This window comes from Ananas comosus, linkage group 2 (assembly GCF_001540865.1).
Source record: "Ananas comosus cultivar F153 linkage group 2, ASM154086v1, whole genome shotgun sequence".
Lineage (NCBI taxonomy): Eukaryota > Viridiplantae > Streptophyta > Magnoliopsida > Poales > Bromeliaceae > Ananas > Ananas comosus.
In genome coordinates this window covers 2757552-2780469 of record NC_033622.1, presented here as the reverse complement: position 1 = coordinate 2780469, position 22918 = coordinate 2757552, and the positions used below count along the sequence as shown (strand labels likewise).

The 22918-nt window shown below is 37.4% G+C and overlaps 1 protein-coding gene across 1 annotated transcript; it reads right to left on the bottom strand.

The window, feature by feature from the left end:
• Positions 11812 to 13088, bottom strand: LOC109703486 (translation initiation factor IF-2-like). Its single transcript, XM_020224095.1, has one exon. The coding sequence runs from the start codon at positions 13016 to 13018 to the stop codon at positions 12452 to 12454; it is 567 nt and encodes a 188-aa protein (XP_020079684.1). The 5' UTR covers positions 13019 to 13088; the 3' UTR covers positions 11812 to 12451.

Sequence of the window (22918 nt, the reverse complement as noted above, 5' to 3'; positions counted from 1 at the left end):
AATTGAATCCCTTATTTCCTCAAAATTCATCTTTTGAGAAATAACACTCCCACCAGCTTCAAAATCCTCAAGGAATTTGGCATTTCTGGCCTCAACTATCTTGGATGAGTGATTTGGACAATAAAACCTGAATCCTTTGGAGTTTACCGCATAGCCAATGAAATATTCACTGTCCGTTCGGGAATCCAACTTCTTTATATGTGAATTATAAACCCTCACCTCAGCTGGACATCCCCATACATGCAGGTGATTTAAACTAGTTTCCATCCTTTCCAAACTCAAAAGAAGTTTTGGAAATAACCTTCGATGGAATTCTATTTAAAATATACACCGCTGTTTTTAGTGCCTCACTCCAAAGAGAAGATGGAAAACAAAAGTTGCTAATCATGCTCCTTACCATGTCCATGAGTGTTCTATTCCTCTTTTCGGCAACGCCATTTTGTTGGGGCATGCCAGGCATCGTATACTATGCAATAATACCTTCACCTTCGAGGAATTGAGCAAATGGACCGGTCATTTGACCTTTATCCGTATGTCTTTCATAATACTCATCCCCTCTGTCGGATCTTACAATCTTGATTTTCCTATCCAATTGTTTCTCTATCTCAACCTTATATAAACTTTAAAAGCATCAAAAGCCTCAGCTTTTTCAAATAAAAGATAGAGATACATATATCTTGAATGGTCATCAATAAATGAGATATAATAGCTCTGACTATTGAAATAAGGAGTAGGAAAACGTCCACATATTTGTATGTATGATCTCAAAAATTTCAAAACTCCTTCTGGCACCTTTAGTGATATTTGTATTAGTATGCTTTCTCTTTATATATTCCACACAAGTACCAAAATTAGTAAAGTCGAGACCTTGTAAGATCTTTTCTTTTACCAATCTCTTTATTCTCTCTAAAGAGATATGAGCTAAACACTTATGCCATAAATAAGAGGAGTTTTCTTTAAGAATGTTTCTTTTAACACCAATACCATTATTAACATTAAAATTATTTTCAAAAGATTGACTCAAATTAAATTTGTACAAATCATCTATCAAATAACCATTGCCAACAATAATATTATCGAAGAACATAGTAAAAGATTTATTTTCAAATAAAAATTTGAAGCATTTATTTCTCAATTTAGAAACAGAAACTAAATTTCCAGAAAATTTAGAAATATAAAAAGTATCCTCAAGTTCAAGTACAAAACTAGTACTAAATTCTAAAATAAACTTTCCTACGGCTTCAACTTCAGATTTATTTCCTTCTCCGCTAATTAAAATTCTTTCATTTGGCTTCAATATTGCTAGGTTGTGAAAATCCTGCATGGTATTTGAGATATGTACAGTAGTTTCAGAGTCAATCCACCATGTGTTTTTAGAAATATTAACTAAATGAAATTCATAATAAATATAAATAGTTTCAATACCTTTCTTTTCGAGCCAAGCTTTATAGAAGCTGACAAACTGCTCCTCAATAGCCTTTAGGTAATCCTTGGCTTTATCACATTCTGGAATCGATCCCCTTATATTTTTTGATACTCTAGACTTTATGAGCATCAAACTTAAGTGGTTGGATCGCTCCCACTTTTCCTGCTCGAATTCCTGCTGTGGAGTCAGTTGCCCCACTACCTTAGGCGGTTGCTCAACGCGCAGAGCCAAGTCTAAATCCATATAGCCCAAAGTAAAAGAAATAATTTCTTTCCAATCAGAATAATTATCCCCAATAAGCATAGGGATACGAGAAATATTATTAAGAAATGCAGTAGAGGAAGAAGCTGCAAAAACAAAGAAAATATTGAACTTTATCGCCTACTATAAGATAATAATTTTTAGATTAGATAAATTCTACCTTCCTGTAGCCAGAGCCGCTACACGCATAGAATTTATCTATTTTAATAATAAGACTAATATAAAACTAATTTCTAAGCAACAAGATTCCTGTACCTGTGGGCATAGAAAAGCTCGCTATCTAGAAATTCAATCCACTATCTTATTCCAGTCAAAATTCAGAAAATTATTTAGTTTGGCTGCAATAAATAGTCAAACTTTAATTGAATATCAATAATACCTTATATATTTTTCATTATCTATAGGATGCTGTGGTTACTCTTGAGCATAACGAAAAATACAAATAACCTTATTGATATTGAATGACTATTTAAAAATAAATTGGAAATCCATATGAATTTTCGGGTTAACTTTAATTCAATATCATTTTATAAAAATACCGTAAGTGATCATATACCAAGACTAGGATGCTGTGGCTACTCCTAGACATAGTTGATCTCACAAGTCCGTATATGATATGAATGACCGAAAATTTCATATTATTCCAAAACGCAGCAGAAAAAGAATAAAAGTCTTGAATAATTTTCTTAAAAACCTTATGTGATTTAAAATTTATAAATTGTGTGAAGTCTATATACGCTACTCTAAATTTTCATAATCACCTTATGTGTGTTTAGAATAATAATGCAAAAAATATACCGTAAAATATTAAACTAAACATATTATTTTATATCATAAATAAACAAGCGAGTAGAACAGAAATTATATATAACAAATACCAAAAGTTATACATAACTTTAATATATAGACTTCCTCTAAATAAGTCACATTGCAAAGAAAATTATTAAGCAAAACTATATTTTTTTTATTTTTCGTTAAAAATAAATAAATAAATAAATAAAAAATTTTTTCTTTTGCGGTGGGCCCCGCATGGGGCTACACATGGCAGCCACGTGGCTTGCGACCTGCAACCCTTTACTTTTTCTTTTCCTTTTTTTCTTTTTTTTTTTTGTGCTTGACTACTTTGATCGCCAGCTAGGCAGCCCCATCACGGGCTGCCTCCTTGCGGCCCTAATGGGAATGCATAGCGCAACCCCTTCTTGGCCGCTCCTAGCACGACTGATGTGGCGATGCAGGTTTACCAACCGACCGACCGCAGACCACATTTTTTTTTTTTGTGTTATCGCATAATTCGGCCGGGCCGATGACGCCGTTCTTCCGAACGCCGGTCTCGATTGAGGCCGGCCGACATCATCATTGACGCAAACCATCAACAAACTTATTTATTTATTTAATGGAAACAAAAAATTAAACGAAATTCGGAAAGAAACAAAAATCCGGCAAAAGATGCGGCTCTGATACCACATGTTGAAACTTTATAAAAAACTAAGATCGTACCTTCTGTCATGATTTCGATTTCTGTACCCGATTTGTAGGCGGCGACTTTTGCTAGTGGTTCGTTCTCGTTCGCGATCTGCAAAAAGACGAGACGTTTAGAGTTTAATTCCCTTATCTCCGGAGATGGAGCAGTCACAGATAATTGGATTAGGGTTAGACCGAGACTCCCGAATATTATATATTTATATATAACTTAATATAAGAATGTTAAATCACGTCCGTCCATCAATGACGTGTCCAAATACATCCTAACCGTAAGATCTACAGTATCTTTATAGATCGACTTAAATAGATTGACCGTATCTCTATGGATCGACTTGAATATATCACGTGAGCCACATCCAACACACTCACCATCCCCTTTTTCTTGTCAATTTTCCATCTCAGATACCAACTATCCCTAGTGCAAGTGGCAAAGAGCTTGGTGGTTGGTATCCGAGATTCCAAGTTCGAATCCTAATTGATTCATATTTTCAGCTAATTTTATTTCTAAATAAAATAAACGAAGCGGGTAGCATGCTACCTATTTCTCAAAAAAAAAAATCCATCTCTAATAAACAATATTGTAAAAATGGAGAACAAAAATTAAGAAATCTGTTAAAACATAAAATCGCAGTTGTCATGCTATGAGACTTTTTTTGTTTAACCTTTCTATATTAAAAACAGAATTTAGTACAGACACAGCAATTTTCTTTCCAAAGTAAAAAATATACCCCGCATGCACAAACCCACTATATGAATAGAATCTCCTTTGTACAAACAGACAGAATCTCTTCTATAAATGCATAATGTAAGAGTATAATTTGTTGGATGCGCCCTACGTGATTTTATTGTAATACCCTGATCTATCATGGGATTAGATGATGATCTCGCTCTGAGGATCTCAGGATGGAGATGATAGAATCCTCAAATTAAGTCGAAGGTGAGTGAGAAAGAGGAGAAGATCAAAGAAAAAGGAGCGGAAAGAGATTGACGAAGAAGAAAGTAATTTTGTTCATCATTATCCTTTACACTTTATACCCTTTTTACTATTTATATCTATTACATAAGGAGTAACATGCAATTTCATAAAACTAAGGACAATAAGAGAAATGGAATATCCAAATAGATCATCTGAGCTCCCAATCCTCTATCAGGCTGGACTTTCCTGTTGGGCCTAGCTCGATGAGCAACCCTCAGTCCAGCAAGTACAATTCGACCCGATATCGGATCACCCAACCCAATACCAACACAACTACTACTTTATTCTTCCAGATCTCACCGAATCTACCTCTCCCTCCCTTTATATCCTTTTCCTTTTTCTATTCTGGTAACTGTCATGCTTGCTCGAATCTCCTCAGCCCCCAGCCATTACAATCCTTCCCTCTTCAAAATAATCCTTGTCCTCAAGAATAGAAAGTCAGGAATTGTGACTTGAGGAACAAGTAATACTCCCAGGTTGCTTGGTTAGAGGACAAGTTGCTCCGCCTTACCAGAATTTGGGTTACTATGTTTCCGCGCCGTACCATATTCCGGTTGAGGATTTCTACAGGTTCCGCCAGCAACTGGCCGTCATCTCCAGCAAAAGGCACGATAATTGAGACGGGTCTTTCTTCAGGTGGACTTCTTTTCAGCAGAGAGAAATAGAAAATTGATTGTACCTTCAACCTCTCCGGCATGTGCAGCTGGTAGGCTGCGAGTCCGATCTTTTCTAAAATCTTGAAGGATCCAAATTAGCAAGACGACAGTTTGAGATTCCTTCGCACTGCCACCATTTGTTGACGGTAAGATTGCAGCTTCAAGTAAACCAAGTCGCCAACATTAAGCTCTCGATCCACCCTACGGCGGTCGACAAACTGCTTCATCCTGTTTTGCACCCTTAAGAGGTTGTTTATTAACCCCTTAGCCATCTTTTTTCTCTACTTAGCCCCATCCGGTTGCCTCACTCGTTGAGTTCTGTGTAAAATTAGCCATTATATAACTCAGCGGTGGCTTCCCATACAAGGCCTCGTAGGGAGTCATCCCAAATAAAGTGTGATAGTTCGAGTTGTACCACCATTCCGCGTGTGTGATCCACTTATGCCATTTTTTGGGGTGTTGTAAACACATACATCAGAGGTAGATCTCCAGACATCGGTTAAGCCTCTTTACTTGCCCGTCAGTCTGGGAGTGATAGGGCAAACTCATGTATAGCTTGGTCCCAAATATCTTGAATAGTCCTTACCATATTTCGCTTGTAAAGATTCTATCCTCATCAAAAATGATCTTTTCCGACAGTCCATGTAGTCTGTACACCGTGTCGAAGAATGCTTTGGCCACCACTGAAGCCGTATAGGAGTAAGAGGAATAGAATAGGCATACTTCGTGGATCTGTCAACTACCACCATTATAGAATCCTTTCCTTCCAACCTTGGTAGTCCTTCAATGAAGTCCATACTTACTTCACTCCATACTTGGTGGGGAACTGGTATCGGTTGTAGCAACTCAGCATTAGGCTGATTGTCGAATTTGTTCTGTATGCATATCATGCAGTTCCTCACTATCCACATCACTCTTGAGCCCTAGCTAGTAAAATATATCTTCTTGATCCTTCTATAGGTATACTGCTATCCATAATGGCTTCCTAGTGTTGAGTCATGCATTTGACCGAGTAACTTCTGTTGATCTTCTCTCCTGATCCCACATACAGCCTTTTGTTGTATCGCAGTAGCTCCTGTGTATAAGTGTACGCTCCTTGGGTGCCTGGCTGTACTGTTAATTAGGCTATCAATCTTTGACACTTTTCTTACTGATGTAAGGCTGATTGTCGAACTTGTTCTGTATGCATACCGTGCAGTTCCCTACTATCCTCTCCGCATCACTTTTGAGCCTTGGCCAGTAAAATATCTTCTTGCTCCTTGTATAGGTATATTGTTGTCCAGAGTGGCCTCCTAGGGTTGAGTCATGCATTTGACTGGGTAACTTCTGCTGATCCCCTCTCCTGATCCCACATACAGCCTTTCGTTGTATTGTAGCAGCTCCTGTGTATAATTGTAGGCTCCTTAAGTGTCTAGCTGTACTGTTAACTGGGCTATCAGTCTCTGACACTCTTCATCTCCCTGATAGCTGTTGGTTATCTCAACTACCCGAGCTGGAATGGCTCCCGAAATGGCTTGACTACTGCTCTCCTCAATTTCTTTGCGTGATAAGGCATCCGCCATCCTATTCTCTCTTCCTTTCTTGTATTGTATTATATAGTTGAGTCCCATCAACTTAAGCATCCTTTCCTGTTGGGTAGCAGTGTTGATCTTTTGCTCTATAAAGTGCTTTAAACTCTCGTGATCCGTTCTGATGATAAACTGCTTCATACTTAAGAAAACGCCGCCACTTAGAGACTGCTAATAGTATAGCAAGAAATTCCTTTTCATATGTGGACAACCCCGGATTTCTTGCTAATGGCCACTAAGGTAAGCTAAGGGTTTATCTTCTTATGTCAATACAACCCTTATTCCCTAGTCGCAAGCATCTACCTCCACCACAAATGGCTTGAAGTAGTCGAGCATGGCGAGCACGAGGACCTCGATCATTAACTTCTTCAATTTGTTGAAAGCTTCCTGCGCTTCTATTGTCCAATGGAAACTATTCTTCTTCAAAAGTTTAGCATGGGATTTACTTATAGCTCCATACCCCTTGAACAAACTTGCGGTAGTATACTGTGAGGCCAGGAATCCTCTCAACCCCTTTAATTGACATAGGTGCTACCCATTGCAGCATAGCTGCCACCTTACTTGGGTCCGTAGCCACCCCCTGCTGAGTGATAATGTGTCCTAGGTTCTCAACTTGCTCCTGGCCAAGGAAGCGTTTGGACTTTTTGTGAACAATCAATTTCCCTCAAGTATTCTTAACACTTCTTCCAAATGGGCAACGTGATCTTCTAATGTCCTACTGTATACCATTATATCGTTGAAAAAAAATCAAAACATACCTACAAAGTAGAATAGCAAATACAGATTGGAAGGTCACTGGGGCTTTCGCGAGTTCGAAAGGCATGACTCTGAACTCATAATAGCCCATATGAGTTCTAAAGGTCGTCTTTGGTATGTCATCGGTGCACATTCGTATTTGATAATACCCAAACCTCTAGTCTATCTTGAAAAAATATCTCGAACCTCCTAACTCATCTAGCAAGTCATCGATTATGGGTATCGGATACTTACTCTCAATTGTGAGCTTGTTCAGTTGACGATAATCAATGCAAAACCTCCAATTCCCATCCTTTTTCTTCTTTTTCTTAACTAATAGGACCAGAGAGGCGTATGGACTGTTACTACGTTGGATCACTCCGGTATCTAGCATCTCTCTAATCTTGTCCATTTCGTACTTCTACTTCTCTGTATAACTATATGATCTGATATTGACTGCTTGTGCTCCTTTCTGCAAGGATATTTTATGGTCTTGTGGCCTAATAGGAGGCAACCCCTGCGGCTCATGAGACACATCCTCCAATTTCTGCAACATATTTCGTATTTGGTCGGGTATCTCTTCCTGCTTCTCTTCTTCTAGGCTAATCAACTGAGCCACTGCACAACATTGGCCTTTTAGATACTCTTGGTGCCATTGTCCAGCTTGCGAGTTCCTTCGATGATGATAATTGCTGCTGATTCGATAATAGATCCATAAGTTGCTCCGGCCTCTTCGATGAATTTGCAGTTTCGCATCGCAGGGATTCATAATGGTTCTAGTCCTCTGCTTGCATAGCCTTAATCTTTCAATTCAGCTCCTCGAACTTTCGATTGTTCCCCACTGCCAGCCCCTGCAGCCTTTGCTCCAAGGCATGGACATGCTTGCTGAGCAATTTGAGCCTAGCGCCCTCTGCCATGGACGTCCAACAAGTACAATTCGACCGGGTATTCACCCAGCCGACCCAATACCAAGACCACTACTACACCTTTATTCCTCTGGATCTCACCGAATCTACCTCTCTTCCCCTCTATACCCTTTTCCTCTTTCTACTCTGGTTACTCTCATGCTTGCCCTAATCTTCTCTACACCCCAGCCATTACATTTATTCAAGACAATTCCTAAGGATACAGGTCGATCCAATAGATAAAATGCATCTGAACACGTACTTGATAGACAGACGTGATTAAAACATTCTTACACTATAATCTACGCGTCATACATCCAACATGATAAGGGACACATACATGATAGCCATGTAGCATGTAAAGATAAATATAATAGTAAGTCGATATGTAGAGTAAACACACACGTATAATATCATAATGATCTATATAAACCACTCTACCAACCGGTTATCACCCACAACATGATATAACGATGCCCATAGCTAAAAGGTAGAGCAAAACACAGGAATAATAATGAAGCAAAATAAAATCGATCTACTCAATAGGATACATATTAGAAGCATAATAGAATAATCGAGTACAATACTACTACACCGACTATGGATCTAAAAACCCATCTATATACCAGGTATATCTGAGTTCGCGACTCCAATGCCTCTAGGTGTCTCGTGAACCTAAACATAATCACCAGAGCATCAATACAAGCCATTACGCGTCCGTGACATAAACTGACACACACAAACCACAACAAAGTGCACAACAACATATTCGAAGCATTGGTTTCAAAATTCAACTTCTGAAACTAGAACAACCCCATGAGCCGACTCTACTAGAGTCCAAACAAATCCCAAACATCAAGTCAACAACAATCCACATTACTAAGTAGCCAATAACAAGAACCAGTGCGATTAGAACATTGATTTCTTTAATCAATTTTCGAACCTCGCCAAGACCTCCAATCAACCCATTAAAGGTCTCGAGCATAGTCGTAGGTCTCTTTAGATAAGTCGTTGTCCCCAGATACTCCAATTTAGATAACTCGTTGTCCCCAGATACTCCAATTTAGGTGTTGAGACAACTGCACATAGGGTGTGCAACCATAGAGGCCTCAACTCCAAAACTAAGCCGCAATGGTTTCCAACGTGTGCCAATCTTGGCGCATGAACCAACAAAAGATAGAAACACCCATACTGCTAGTTTCAATTAGCGAGGAACCTCCGAAAAACATTCCACAAGTTTCATAGTCCAAGAGCACAACCAATGTGCCAAAACGACAAAGTTTCCGCCCCAAGAAGTTCCAAGGATGCCAATTTCAGCATCCGGATAGTCGACAACCACAAGATCACTCCCGAGTCATTTCCACTTGGAATGCGACCATAACGAATCTATGGCCAGCAACAAGCACGGCCAAGCACACCCAACCCGATAATTAGGCCAAAAAGACCCAATTTCAGTATTCCGGTCATTATTACGATTTGATAATTACATTGTTGACACTCCCAACTCTACTACCAATCAATCAACGGCACTTTGACTTTAAAATTAAGCAAATTAATTATTCAATACTAATTGAATCTTCAACACATGAATAATATATTCTAATTTTGAAGTCAAAATGTCGTTAACTAACTTAAATAAAAAAAAATTGAATGTAGAATAGTGAAATCAAAATTTTAAAAGATTTGGAAGCCAAAACAAACGATCTATAATTTGGATAAGTTATATGTGATTTCACCTAAGATTAATTACCTCGCAAGTAAAATATACTATTCTACCGAGTCATAAATGTCATTATTTTCTCAAATCACACAAGAATTTTCTTCAACCTAACTTCTAATCACACAAAACATCCTCATACCAAATCAGTTATTACTGAGTATACTATTCCGATGTGCAAACAGAGCCTCTGTCATTTTTATACTTGGAAGGAATGTCCATTAACAAGAATATATAAGTTTTTATTTTAACAACCTCCTCACTCATGATATGATAAGTTTTTAACAACCTCCTCACTCAAATAATATGATAAGTTAATAACAAATATGCTAACATTTCTAGAATATTATAAATCTGTAAAACGAATGACCCCTAAATAGCTTAGCTGTTCAACTGATGAGGCTCCTTGGATTGGAATAGCCACACTATGGCCTTCTAAATGAACTTCTCAATTACATTACCACAAAATTTATCATATCAATGCAGACTCTGAATAAAGAGGAGAAGCTATGCTAAACACAGTTTATGTATCTTGCGCCCCCAAACTTCAGAATTTCACAGATTAAAATTAAACTAAACATACTCGAGCTCCCGATTCTATTTTTCACTCAAAGAAGTGTTGAAATTCTTTAATTTCAAATCAAAAAGTTACAAACACTCCTAATTTCATTTGTGATACTTTTAAGACAATGCATTTCTGTTTAAATACCAAAGTGCAGAATATTCAGAACCAATATAACATTGAACTCTACTGTGCAACTGTGCAGGGGAAATAGGATACTAACCCCGGTTACTGATCATTTCAATTGTGAAACTAACCATCATTCAAATAGAAATATTCACATTTAATCATATTTTAAGACAATCACTTCAGCATACTTAAATAATCATCATATCTCATCATAAAAGGATTAAATATCTAGGTGTTCAAGTTCGAAACTTACAAACCAATCTGCAAAACCTTTGGTACCAATCTCAATTATACGGCGACAGTATCCTCATAATTATTATTATCATTATTATCATAACTACTAACCAAATCATTGACTCATCTAATTGCAATTCTCGTAATTACTCTTTTGATTTATTAAACCATTATATAACACAACTTGTATATTTTTTCTTATTCACAACTTGTTGAAGCCAAATTCAGTCGTTGGACAGAGAGAGCAGAAGGCAATCCAACCCATTACCTGTTTAGGAAGAGATAGGGGTCTCTAAGTTATTGAATTTGGCCTAAGTTATCGAGATTCAGTTACAAGATAAGCTTCGGCCAAAATTATCGAGTTAACAAAAATAATAGGAGTCTGATTCAAATCATGCAGACTATTAAATGCCGCAGGGACCTGAGAAAAGAACTCTCTTCAACACAACAACAACAACACATCAATTAGAAACTCTCTTCAACACGACAGCAACAGCACATCAATTGTTCAGACGATTCTAAAGTACAGCCGATTCTAAAGTACAGACATTGTCATCTTTTTACCAAAAGTAAAATAGTTTAGATCAGTTGAGAATAGCAGCCTGCAGTTCATCTTAATGACGACGTTTTGGTCATTCAGAGTTTTAGGCCAAAATCTCATATTGTTGGAGTTCATCAGTTCCTAGTTGAAGATTTACCGAATTCCGACCATTTAAGTTTGGCACGAACCAGGCCAAGTCCCATAGGCGAACCTGTCAAGTCCCAAGACCGCCACTTTGGTCAGTTCGGGCACGTAGACAGACCGCCGAACGAATAGAATTTTCCTATCCGCTCAAGGCGCCACAATCAGTACAATTCAAATGGTTCTAACTAGAAACAGAATTCACACACAGATTGCATAAAACATCAAAATATAAAACAACTACACTAATACAAGCATTCACCATGTTAGCGGACAAGAAAAACTCTGTCCGTTCGGCGATCTTTGCTCATGCCCGAACCGACCAAAGTGGCAGTAGCGGTGCCGAAGCGTGACAGAACCCAAGGCAAGAACCCAAGGCAAAAAAACAAGTCCGTTATTTTTTTTCTTTTCGTTTCGCAAGCACAACTATAACACACAACAGATCACACATTCTAATTGCACGACAAAATCGAGCATAGACACATTGAACAATGATAAATCTAACTGAAAAGTTGACAATTTGAATTGCACACTCATTCTCGGACGCTAAAAAGAGCAATGTAATATAATAAACTTCGATTCATGACTAGTACACCAACACTAACATCAAATACCTAAAATTACTAGACCTCATTCCATGACAAGTACACACACCCACTCTAAAATTATCACCACTTTTTCCACAACTAGATAAAGCAAAACAATTTGTGATCTAAACCCCAAACTACTAGGAACATCACTCTCCTTGATACTTAGACACAACTCACACAATTACTATATCTATCTAATCCCCTTAAATTTAGGTTACCAATACGCATACTACAATGGAATCTAATTTCCGCTAGAATTTTCCATCCGAACAAGAACAAAGGACAAGATGCAGAGTACACCACAACATACCGAATCAGATGTGGCCGACAAAGACAAACAGATCGGGGCTTCTCCGGATCACGCCTTCCTTTTGAAAAAATAGAGGAAGGTGATGTGATCGGAGAAACCCTAGCGGAAACCGCCGCGGATCTCCGCAGCCCACGGCGTATCTTCTTCAAACTGCCATCAAAATCCCAATTTTCTTCGGCTCGAATTCGCGGCGAATCGATTCGAAACTACGAGCACCGTCACGGGGCGAATTGATTGAGCCGGAGGAGGCGGAGAAGGCTCCTCGTCGCCTCCTCGCTCGCGGCGAGGGGCCTCAGCAAGAGGCCGGGGTAGGGGAGGGAGCTCGGCGCGGGGGAGGAGACGGAGTACCCGGGCCCGGCGAAGACCGGGTCTACGGCTGGAAACCCTAGCTTTCTCCGATTGAGGTCGATCGGAACGTCTCCGACGTTGGATCCGGGGGGAACGGGGGCCGAGGGTTTCATCGCCTCGCCGCGCTTGAGGATCGTGACCTCCTCCATGACGAGGCGCCGGCGGTGGTGGCGGAGCTCGTCGGCGGGGCCGCCGTCGTTCTCCTTGCCGACTCCGGCGGCGGGTCTAGGTTTCCGGCCGATTCGCGCCGGGGCGGCGCGGCTCGGTTTGTGGGACGGAGGAGAGGGCGGCGCAGCCGCGGCGGCGGCGGCGGGGCGCGCTGGTGGCGGAGGCTTTCGCCGGTGAGGGTTCATCGGAGGCTGAGGACGGTATCCGAAGGCGTTGGCGTGGAAGCGGGATTTGAGAGCGTCCTCAGATCGGAGCACCACCGTGGACATGGACGCACGCAGGTGAGGTTACCGCACGAACGAGAGATGGGAGAGAAATGTGAGATACAGCGGGGAGGAGGGGAATAGAATTATATAGAGAGGAGGAGAGATCGAGCGCCGTTGGATTCGGGAAACGATGAATGGACGGTGAATGATGGCGATTAGGCGACGGAGCCAAGCGTATGCCCTTGTCGTTGCAAGAAATTACGGTAATGCCACTTTGAGGAGACGCTGTCCTCCCCCTCCCATCGAATTAAATTAAAAATAAAAGGAGGAAAAGGACTTATTCCGTCAAGTTTTTAATAAAATAATATAAAGGTGACTTGTACAGCTGTATGATGGGATGGAAGGGCATTGGTGTAATAATAATGCAGATGGAGGGCAAAGTCGTGTGGACCTAGTTAGCCGCCTCAAGTATCGTGCGAGTTGCGACCGAATAAAAAAAGATCTTCGCCGGTGGGCGAAACGCGGGAGACGAGTCGGCGTCGGTAGTGGGTGCTGAGATGGAACGTGGCGACCGACAGCTGTCCGTTTCCGGTTACCCGCTCAAACGTGAGACGTGGGGAAGAAATTGGTTGATCCGCTTAATAAATAGGGAAACTTCAAAAACCTCTATTGATTTCGTAGTTTCTCAATTATCGTCCTGTGATTTAAAATGTATCAATTTGCTCCCGATAATTTTTTTTTTTCTCTTTTTTTATTAATTTTATTAATTTTTTTTCTTAAATCAATGATAAAGTTAAAATTAAAAGGTACTAAAATAAATATTTGATAAATCTAGATGGGTATCTGAAGTTTTTTGTATATAATTTAATAAAATATTAACGAAAAAGCTACCGAAAAAATAAAAACGAAACCACACAGGGGCAATTTGATACATTTTAAATCACAGGGAAGCAAAGTGAAAAACTACGAAACTACAGGGGGGTTTTTGAAGTTTTTCCTAATAAATATCATTTATGTGTTTCTTACTTTTTTTTTATTTTAGTATTTTAAGATTTAAAATATATTAATTTTATACTCCGTAATTTTTTTTTACTATTCTCTATATTAATTTTTTTATTTTATTAAATTAATTACAAAGTTTAAAATAAAATATATTAAAATAAAATTTTAATAAATTATAGGTGGAGCATCTGAAAATTATTGTATATGGTTTAACGAAAAGTTAACGGAGGACTTACCAAAAGAAAAAAATAAAATTACAGAATGCTAAATTGATGCAGTTTAAATCATAGAATATTAAAAATGAGAAAATACTAAACGATAAGAAATGATATTTGAAGTTTATCCTGTATTTATTAAACAATTAATATATGTATTGACCTACTTTACCCACTCGATAAAGATAAATTAGTATTTGTGCGTATAAATATATACAAAATTTATAAAAATATATAAAATTATATTATAGTACATGCCCACAAGACTTAGTTTTTTATAATTAAACAGGTTGACCTTAATTTAATAATAAATTAAAAAATTTAGTAAAAACAGAATGATATATTTGAAAAGTTAAATAAAAAAATTGGTGATTGTGAAAAAATATATTTAAAAAAAGTAAAATAGTAATTTTATAGAAATAATAGTTTAGTAATAAAATTTAACTCTAAAGGTATATTTAAAAAATTGGTGACCATGGAAAGATATATTTGAAAAGGTAAAATAAAAATTTTATAGAGATAACGTTGCTAATAGTTTAGTAATAAGATTTAACTCCGAAGTTATATTTAAAATAATTTGAAATATTAAAAAAATATTTTTAATATTTCTTTTTAAAAAGAGTAAATTAAAAAGTAAAAAATATTTTAGGAATATATATATAAAGTAATTGCACCATATTTTTTTTCCTGATTAGGTTGAGGGCTACGGGTGATCACCGGTGACAACCGCCTCTAATTTTTTTGTTTGGTGAGGGGGGGGTACGGGCGATCGTCGGTTACCATCGCCCGTAACGCTTCCCGATAAGGACGCTACGTGATGGCCACGTTACAGCTTTTCCGAGACGCGCTTCGGACGAAACCCTAAAAACAAACGCCGACTCTTTGAGCGGTTGAGCATTGAATAATAAGAGTATTTAATGTTGGACCCGGTCTACCGTGTTGTTCGCGTAATTATTGCGTTTCATTGGGACCGACCAAACCGACCTACACATGAAGATGTTGAACTGTGGACCCGGTCGATTGCCTAACCCGTGAGGAACGTTGCGTGCGCCAGGTCCGGCGATATAAACTGTGGACCCAACGATGATATTTATACAAAGGGTAAACTTTCAATATCACCGTTATATTTTCACACTTTCTCAATTCAGTATTCTGTGATCTAAAGTTTACCAAGTTAATGTCATATGGTTTCATTTTTATCTTTTCGTCAACTTTTCTGTTAATATTTCGTTAAACTATATATAAAAAAACTTTAGATAACCCATCTAAGTTTATCGAATATTTACTTTATTTTTTAGTTTTAATTTTGTCACTGATTTAATAAAAAAAATTAGTAAAATCGATAATAAAAAAATAAAGATAAAACCAAGGGGCACTAAACTGATATAATTTAAACCACATGATAGTAAAGTGAGAAAATATGGATAATATTTGTAGTTTTTTCTTATATAAATTTAGAATACAAAAGCGAAACTAAATAATATTTTACACAATAAAAATAAAAATAAAAATAATTAAGCACAGAAAGTAAAAATTAAATCTTAATATATTTCAATATAATATTCATAAGAACTTACGTTATTAAAGATTCCGTACCCTCTATTCGTTTTAAAATGCATATCTATATCAATTATATATAAAATCATGTATTTTTTTAATTTAGATCCCATCAACTAATCCATTTTAGCAGAAAAAATTGTAGTGCTTTTCTTTTTCTTACACCAAAAGAAATAGGATAAACGAAAAAATTTAAATTCCTTTTTTTCTAACGAATAACTTTATTTTTTATTAAATTTTTTTATATATTATTTTTAAAAATGATAATTTTCAAATTATATCATATACTATTAACTAATATTATTGTTATATTAACTTTTATTGACTGAAATACAATTAAATTTTATTTAATTTTAAATACATATTAAATTTAATCTTCTTAAATTTAAAATTTTATTTCATCTTAAATCATAATTAAATTTAATTATGCAATTTAAATCTAAATTTATGAATTATTAAATTTAAATTAAATGTGAGTTTAACTCGTGACTTCAATTTAATTTTGGATATCAATTTGAATTCATAATTATAAATGTTAATTAAAGCAAATCAATTAACTTTAAATTTGAATTAAGGGGAATTTTAATTTCAATACTTTTAGTTTAAAATAGTATTTAAATTTGGTTTCATCATAATTTGAAAAATATTAGCAATACTTCAATATATATATATATATATATATATATATGGCTGGGGTTACTATACTCATATGAGTATAGAGCCTTTTGTACTCATAAGTTTTCAACCGTTCAGGTGAAAAAATGTGTCGTTAGGATGAAAGTAGTTACGGTTAGGTTGATAGTGGGTGGTTGGTTGAATAGTATAATCTAACAAGTGAAAATGATTAAAGGGTAGATCTAATAGCCAAAAACTTATGAGTATAATAGACTCTATACTCATAAAAATATAGTAGCCGAACTATATATATATATATATATATAGTAGGGCTACTGTGCTATTAGGAGCACAGCAGCTCTTGTGCTCCTAAGTTTTTAACCGCCCATCAAATTTGGTAAGTGGCTAGAGTGAATGGGAGAAAAGAAATTAGAGAGAAATTCAAAAAGAAGAGAAATTAAGAAACTCAATTTCTCTCTAATTACTCTTCTCTCTTTCACCCTAACCACCCATTAAATTTGATGAGCGGTTAAGAACTTAGAAGCACAAGAGCTGCTATGCTCTTAGCAGTACGGAGGCCTTTGTGCTCCTAAATTACTTTCGATGATTGAATTTTTGAATCAACGATTGACTCCGTTAGATTTGATCTACCGTATTTGAAGTATCTAGAAAATAAATTTTATAATTTATTATAAATTTACTTTTTAAAATTTTAAATTTTAATTATAATTTTTTGCGCAAATATAATATACAAATTTATATGTTGCTTTGAGATTAACTATTAAGATAGTTGTGATGTGCATTTGCACGTATTGTACCTAGTTTTTTGATGTTAAATCTACCCCTTTAACCATTTTCATCCGTTAGATTATACTATTCAACCAATCACCCATTGAATCCTAGGGAACAACTATTATCTTAACTGCACATCACTTCATTGAAGGACCGAAAATTTAACAGCAACAATGACGTGGTGCTATTAATAGTATAGTAATATATATATATATATATATATATATATAGAGAGAGAGAGAGAGGAGAGGAGAGACGAGAACGAGAGGAGAGAGATGGAGGAGAGAGCGACGAGGGAGTTGTGCTGGTTATGCTTATAGGAAGTAACGGAGGCCTCCGTGCTTTCCAAGTCGTTTTCGATGTTTCGGACTTTCGAATCGAACGATCGCTCCGTTAGAGTTGATTCTAGAGTATTGAAGTAACTAGAAATAAATTTTGCGATTTTTCGATATCATTTGCCTAGTGATCGAAGGGGCTCAAAATCAATAATTTTAACGGTCGTGGTGAGCCGGTTGCAATTTAACGGTGTAGAAATATTCAAATCACATGAAATTTGATAGAAAATTCTTTATACCATATAAAACAAGATCAATAGCTTTAGATCTAAAATTTTAATGTCATTATCATCATATTTTGTAAGATTTTTATTTTCAGCCGTTGATTTTGAGCCCTTCGATCACTTGGCAAATGATATCGAAAAATCACAAAATTTATTTTCTAGGTACTTCAAATACTCTAGATCAAGTCTAACGGAGCCGATCGTCGATTGAAAGTCCAAACATCGAAAACAAAGTGGAAGCGCGGAGCTCTCGTGCTTCCATAAACATCCTAGCCGCATCTATTATATATATATATTATATATATATATATATGAGGCTACTGTGCGTTTAGAAGACGGTCAAGAAATTCAAAAAGTGAGAGAAATTGAGGCACTTAAATTTTCACCAATTTTTTTTTCTTTTTCTCATCTAACATCAATCAAAATTGATGGATAGATGAAAGTTAGAAGTATAAGAGCTACTATGCTTCTAATACACAGTAACCCCTACTCTAATATAGCAGATACTGTATAATTATTGAGCACAAACATTCCTTACGTTCCCAGTTTTCAGCCATTAATCAGAATTGATGGGTGGCTAGATTATTTTTTTATTTTATTTCTTCAATTTCTTCTCTCTTTCAATTTCTACCTAATTTCTCTTCTTTCTCTCACATTTTTCATCACCATCACCTCCACCCAGCACACCTTCACCACCAACACCACCTCCCCACACACATCAATATCTATTTTTGAATTGTGAAAACAAAAGTAGTAAACAACCCTCTCCGTGATCGGGCTTCGGTGGCCACAACGCTGACGTGCGGCGGCGAGCGGGCGTGAGCGCGGGCGGGCGCTGCGATGGGCGCGAGCGGGCACCCGGGGGGGAGTATATTATATAATGAGAGAGAGATAGAAAGAGAGAGAACTAGGTTAGTATGCTTTGAAGTACGAAACCCACCATATTTTAAAGTTATTTTTATGATCGGACATTCAATTCGACAATCAACTTGTTAAATGTAATCTACGTTATTGTAAACATAATCTATATTATTAAAACTATTTGGAAACCAAAATTTATAATTTTTGACATCATTTGACTAGTAAACAAGTAGTCCCAAAATAATTATTGAAATAAATATCTCATAAAAAATTGTGATAGAAAACTTAAATTTTAGATCGAAAATAAAAATTTTGCTATTGATGGTAAAAAGAGTTTTTTTATTAAAATTTCATATAATTTAGATTGTTTTATACTGTTGAATTTACAGACGTACCACATCAGCCTTTAAAATTATCAATTTTCAAACCTTTTGATCACTTGACAAATAATGATGGAAAATTATAAGATTTGATTTTGAGATAGTTCTAATACTGTAGATTATATCTAATTGCGCAGATCATCGAATCGAATGTCTTATTATTGAAAATAATTTGAAAGTACTGAAGCCTTCATTTGAAAGCACACCGGTTGGACTTTATATACAAACATATAATTTAATTTTGGGCAAACTTCAAATACCCTCCGTGGTTTCACACTTTCTTACTTAAGTACCCTGTAGTTTAAAGTGTACCAAGTTAGCCTATGTGGTTTCACACTTTCTCACTTTAGTACCCTGTGGTTTAAAGTGTATCAAATTAGGACACTGTGGTTTTATTTTTCTCTTTTTATTATCCATTTCACTAATTTTTTTCGTTAAATCAGTGACAAAGTTAAAATTAAAGAGTACTAAAGTGAATATTCGATAAACCTAGGTAGCATATCTGAAGTTTTTTGTATAAAATTTAACGAAATATTAATGGAGGAAAAAAAAATCAGTGACAAAATTAAAACTAAAAGGTGCTAGGTAAATATTTGAAAAACTTAAGTAAGGTATCTGAAGTTTTTTATACATAATTTAACGAAATATTAACAGAGGAGTTGACGAAAAGAAAAAAAATGAAACCACAGGGTACTAAATTGATGCACTTTAAACCACAGAGTACTAAAGTGAGAAAGTGTGAAATCATATGTTACTAAATTGATACACTTTAAACCACAGGGTACTAAAGTGAAAAATTGTGAAATCACAGGTTGGTGTTTGAAGTTTTCCCTTTAATTTTTAGTGTTTTGCAAGTTTTGTGTGTTTTGCATCTCATATGCTATTTTTTTTTTCTTTTTTTGTCGTATAAGTTTGATTTGGATAGGAATTTTTAGAAATATGGATTTTTTTTTTCCATACATTGACACATTTTTTTGGCCTTTTTGCATAAAAAATCCACTTATTTTGGGTTTTTGCAAAACCCGGCCACCTTTTTCGTTTTTGCAGATTCGGTCCACTTTTTCAGCAAACTGACCAAAATACCTTTATATATTTTTCTCTCTCCTCTTTTTTTTCTCTCTCCTTTCTTCGATCCCGTCGCCGCGGACCCCCAGCCATAGACCGACTCCCCCTCTCCTCCTCGCCTCCTCGTCCTCGGCCCCACCCCTACCGCCTCCGCCGCCGCCGCCGCCGCCAACGTAGGAGGAGCGACGGCGTTGGTGGAGGAGAATGAGCGGTTGCGGCGAAGCAACGCGGTGGTGGTGGCGGAGCTGGCCCCGAGCTTCGCGGCTTCTCCGCTCGTCGCAGTCCGCGGCCTGCGCGGCCTCGTCGACCAGCGCAGGTCGGCGGCCGCCAAGCCCGAGCTCAACAGAGCGAGCACCACCTCGAGCAGCTCCCTCACCATCGCCGACGAGCTTTCGACACCACCGCCGCGAGATGGGGCTGCTGGGGCTGTCGCTGTACACCGACTCCGCCGAGCGCTGCGGCGTGTAAAACGTCTCCTCGTCCGATGACGCCATCGGCGCCGCCGCGCCCCGCCGAGGCGGCGGCGGAAGAGGCACCCCCGTCAGCGGAGATTGAGGGAGTCGAGGTCCTCCGCAGGAGGAAGAAGAAGAAAATGAAAAAGAAGAAGAAAATGAAAAAGACCCACGCGTGTTCTTCTCCATCGGCAAATGGTGTAATGATGTAGTGGCGTAAATGGTGTAATGGTGTAATGATGTAATGGTAATGATGTAATGGTAATGGTGTAATGATGTAATAGTAATGGTGTAATAGTGTAATGGTAATGGTGTAATGATGTAATGGTAGGTGTAATGGTAATGGTGTAATGGTGTAATTCTATCGCTCTTTTTTTTTTCTCGCCGCGCTGCCTTTTCTCCTTCGAATCCGCGGCCGGCGGGAGCAGCGGCGGGGGGCCGTCGAGGAACTTGGCGGAGTCGCCGGTGGGACGAGGAGGGGGTTCGGGGAACGCGACGGTGAGTGACGGCCCGCAGTGAATTCGAGGGGACTGCTAGGCGCAGCGAGAAAAAAAAAACAGAATCGACGCGCGGCGGCGGAGGAGCGGCCCGTGCGGCGGCGGTCAAGGGGGTTGCTGGGTTGCGGGAGGGGAGCGAGGAGGGTGCGGTTCGGGAACGCGACGGTGATGGGGACGACGCAGGAGGATTCGAGGGAGAACGGCGAGCGCGGCGAGAAAAAAAAACAGAACGATAGAAACAGAGAGGAGAGAGAAAGAGGAAAGAGAAAAAGTAATAAGGGTATTTTGGTTAGGCGGACGAAAAAGCGGACCGAATCTGCAAAAACGAAAAATGTGGCCCGATTTTGCAAAAGTCCAAAATAAGTGAATTTTTTATGCAAATTGGCCTCTTTTTTTTCCTTTTTTTTTTATTTTACTATTGTGGTGGGGTTTGAACAGAACTTTGGATCGGACCAGGTCAAATGAAGGACGGGGGAAAGTTTCTGAGCCAGTGAGGCTGGCGCCTAAGTTTGACCCATTAAACAGTCAGATACAATTATTTTAGGTAAGACATATTTTTAAATTAAGCATCAATAATAATAAACTAATAATAATAATACATTAATATTTTGTTACAGTTTAAATTTAAGCCCGTTTGAAATAATTTCGAACTAGCTCAAATTAATTTTCAGCTGAAAATAAGCCGAATTATCTTAAGGTTATTTTACTTTTGAGCCAAACATAAGTCAATTTGTTAACAACTTTTGTTGGGTGCATCGGGCCAATTTTGCGTAGATCTTATACATTCCAAATCTGGTGAGAAACAAACAAATAATAATAAAATATTCAAAACAAATTAAAATCTAATTGAATCGACTAGAAATGCATTATGGGTTTACTTGAAAACTTAATTAAAATATTAAGAATCTAATTATAATAAGTAGAAGGTTAGGGCCTTCTTTGTAGGGGTAAAACCAGCCGAATATGATTGAAGTTTTGACAAAACAATATTCGTTTTCGTATTTTTCCTCAGAAGTGAATTCGTATGCTGATTTGTATCGGACGTTAAATTTTTGTTATATCTATCTGCTAAAGACGAATATCGAATTTGCATTCATATATTATTCGGATATTAATTTATACCAATAGTTTATATATAAATATGAACTAGAATTAGTACAGATAAAACATAGAATGTAACTAAAGTTTCACACTTATGTTTGAACTTCGCATCCCTATATTTTATTCAATGAAGTTTAATATTTTAAAAATATAACATAATTTTAATTTTACTATTAAATTTATAATTAAATAAATAAAAAATGCGACAGAAAACCATTTTATCCCCCATATAATATAATATACATTAACATCCCTCTTATCTTCTACAAGTAGAGACAGTTATATATAGTTGGAATTTTAAAAAACAATATTCACACACACACACGCGCGCGCGCACGCACACACGCGCGCGCGCACACTATAGTATCCCTGGTGTTTGGTTGCCTGTGGGATTTTAGCATCTGAGGCTTGTCGACATATTTGGAGAATGTCGGGACAAGTCAAAGTTGTTTTGGCGCGAAATGGACGCAAAACGGACTCAGTGCGACGCGAGAGCAGAGTTTTGACAATAAAATCTGCAAAGTATAGGTTTTTAGTATTGAGTACCGGTACTATATAGGGAAATACCGGTTCCCCAGTGTATTTTCAAACAGACTGCTCTCGGGTTGCGCCAGTTTGATGCTGAGTACCGGTACGGCATCGGGTTGGTACCGGTACCTTGTGTGAGAGCTTGCGGGCTGAGAGGCTGAGTACCGGTAACCAAATCGGGTACCGGTACTCTAGCTGTAATTTTGAGTAGGTGAAGGGTACGTTGGTCTTTTGGATTGTCATTATCACCAATGTTATCCTTATCCCCACCTCTTTAGACTTGCAGAGAGAGTTGAGGGGAGAGTTTTTTTTATTGTTGATGCTCTCTCTCTAGTTTTG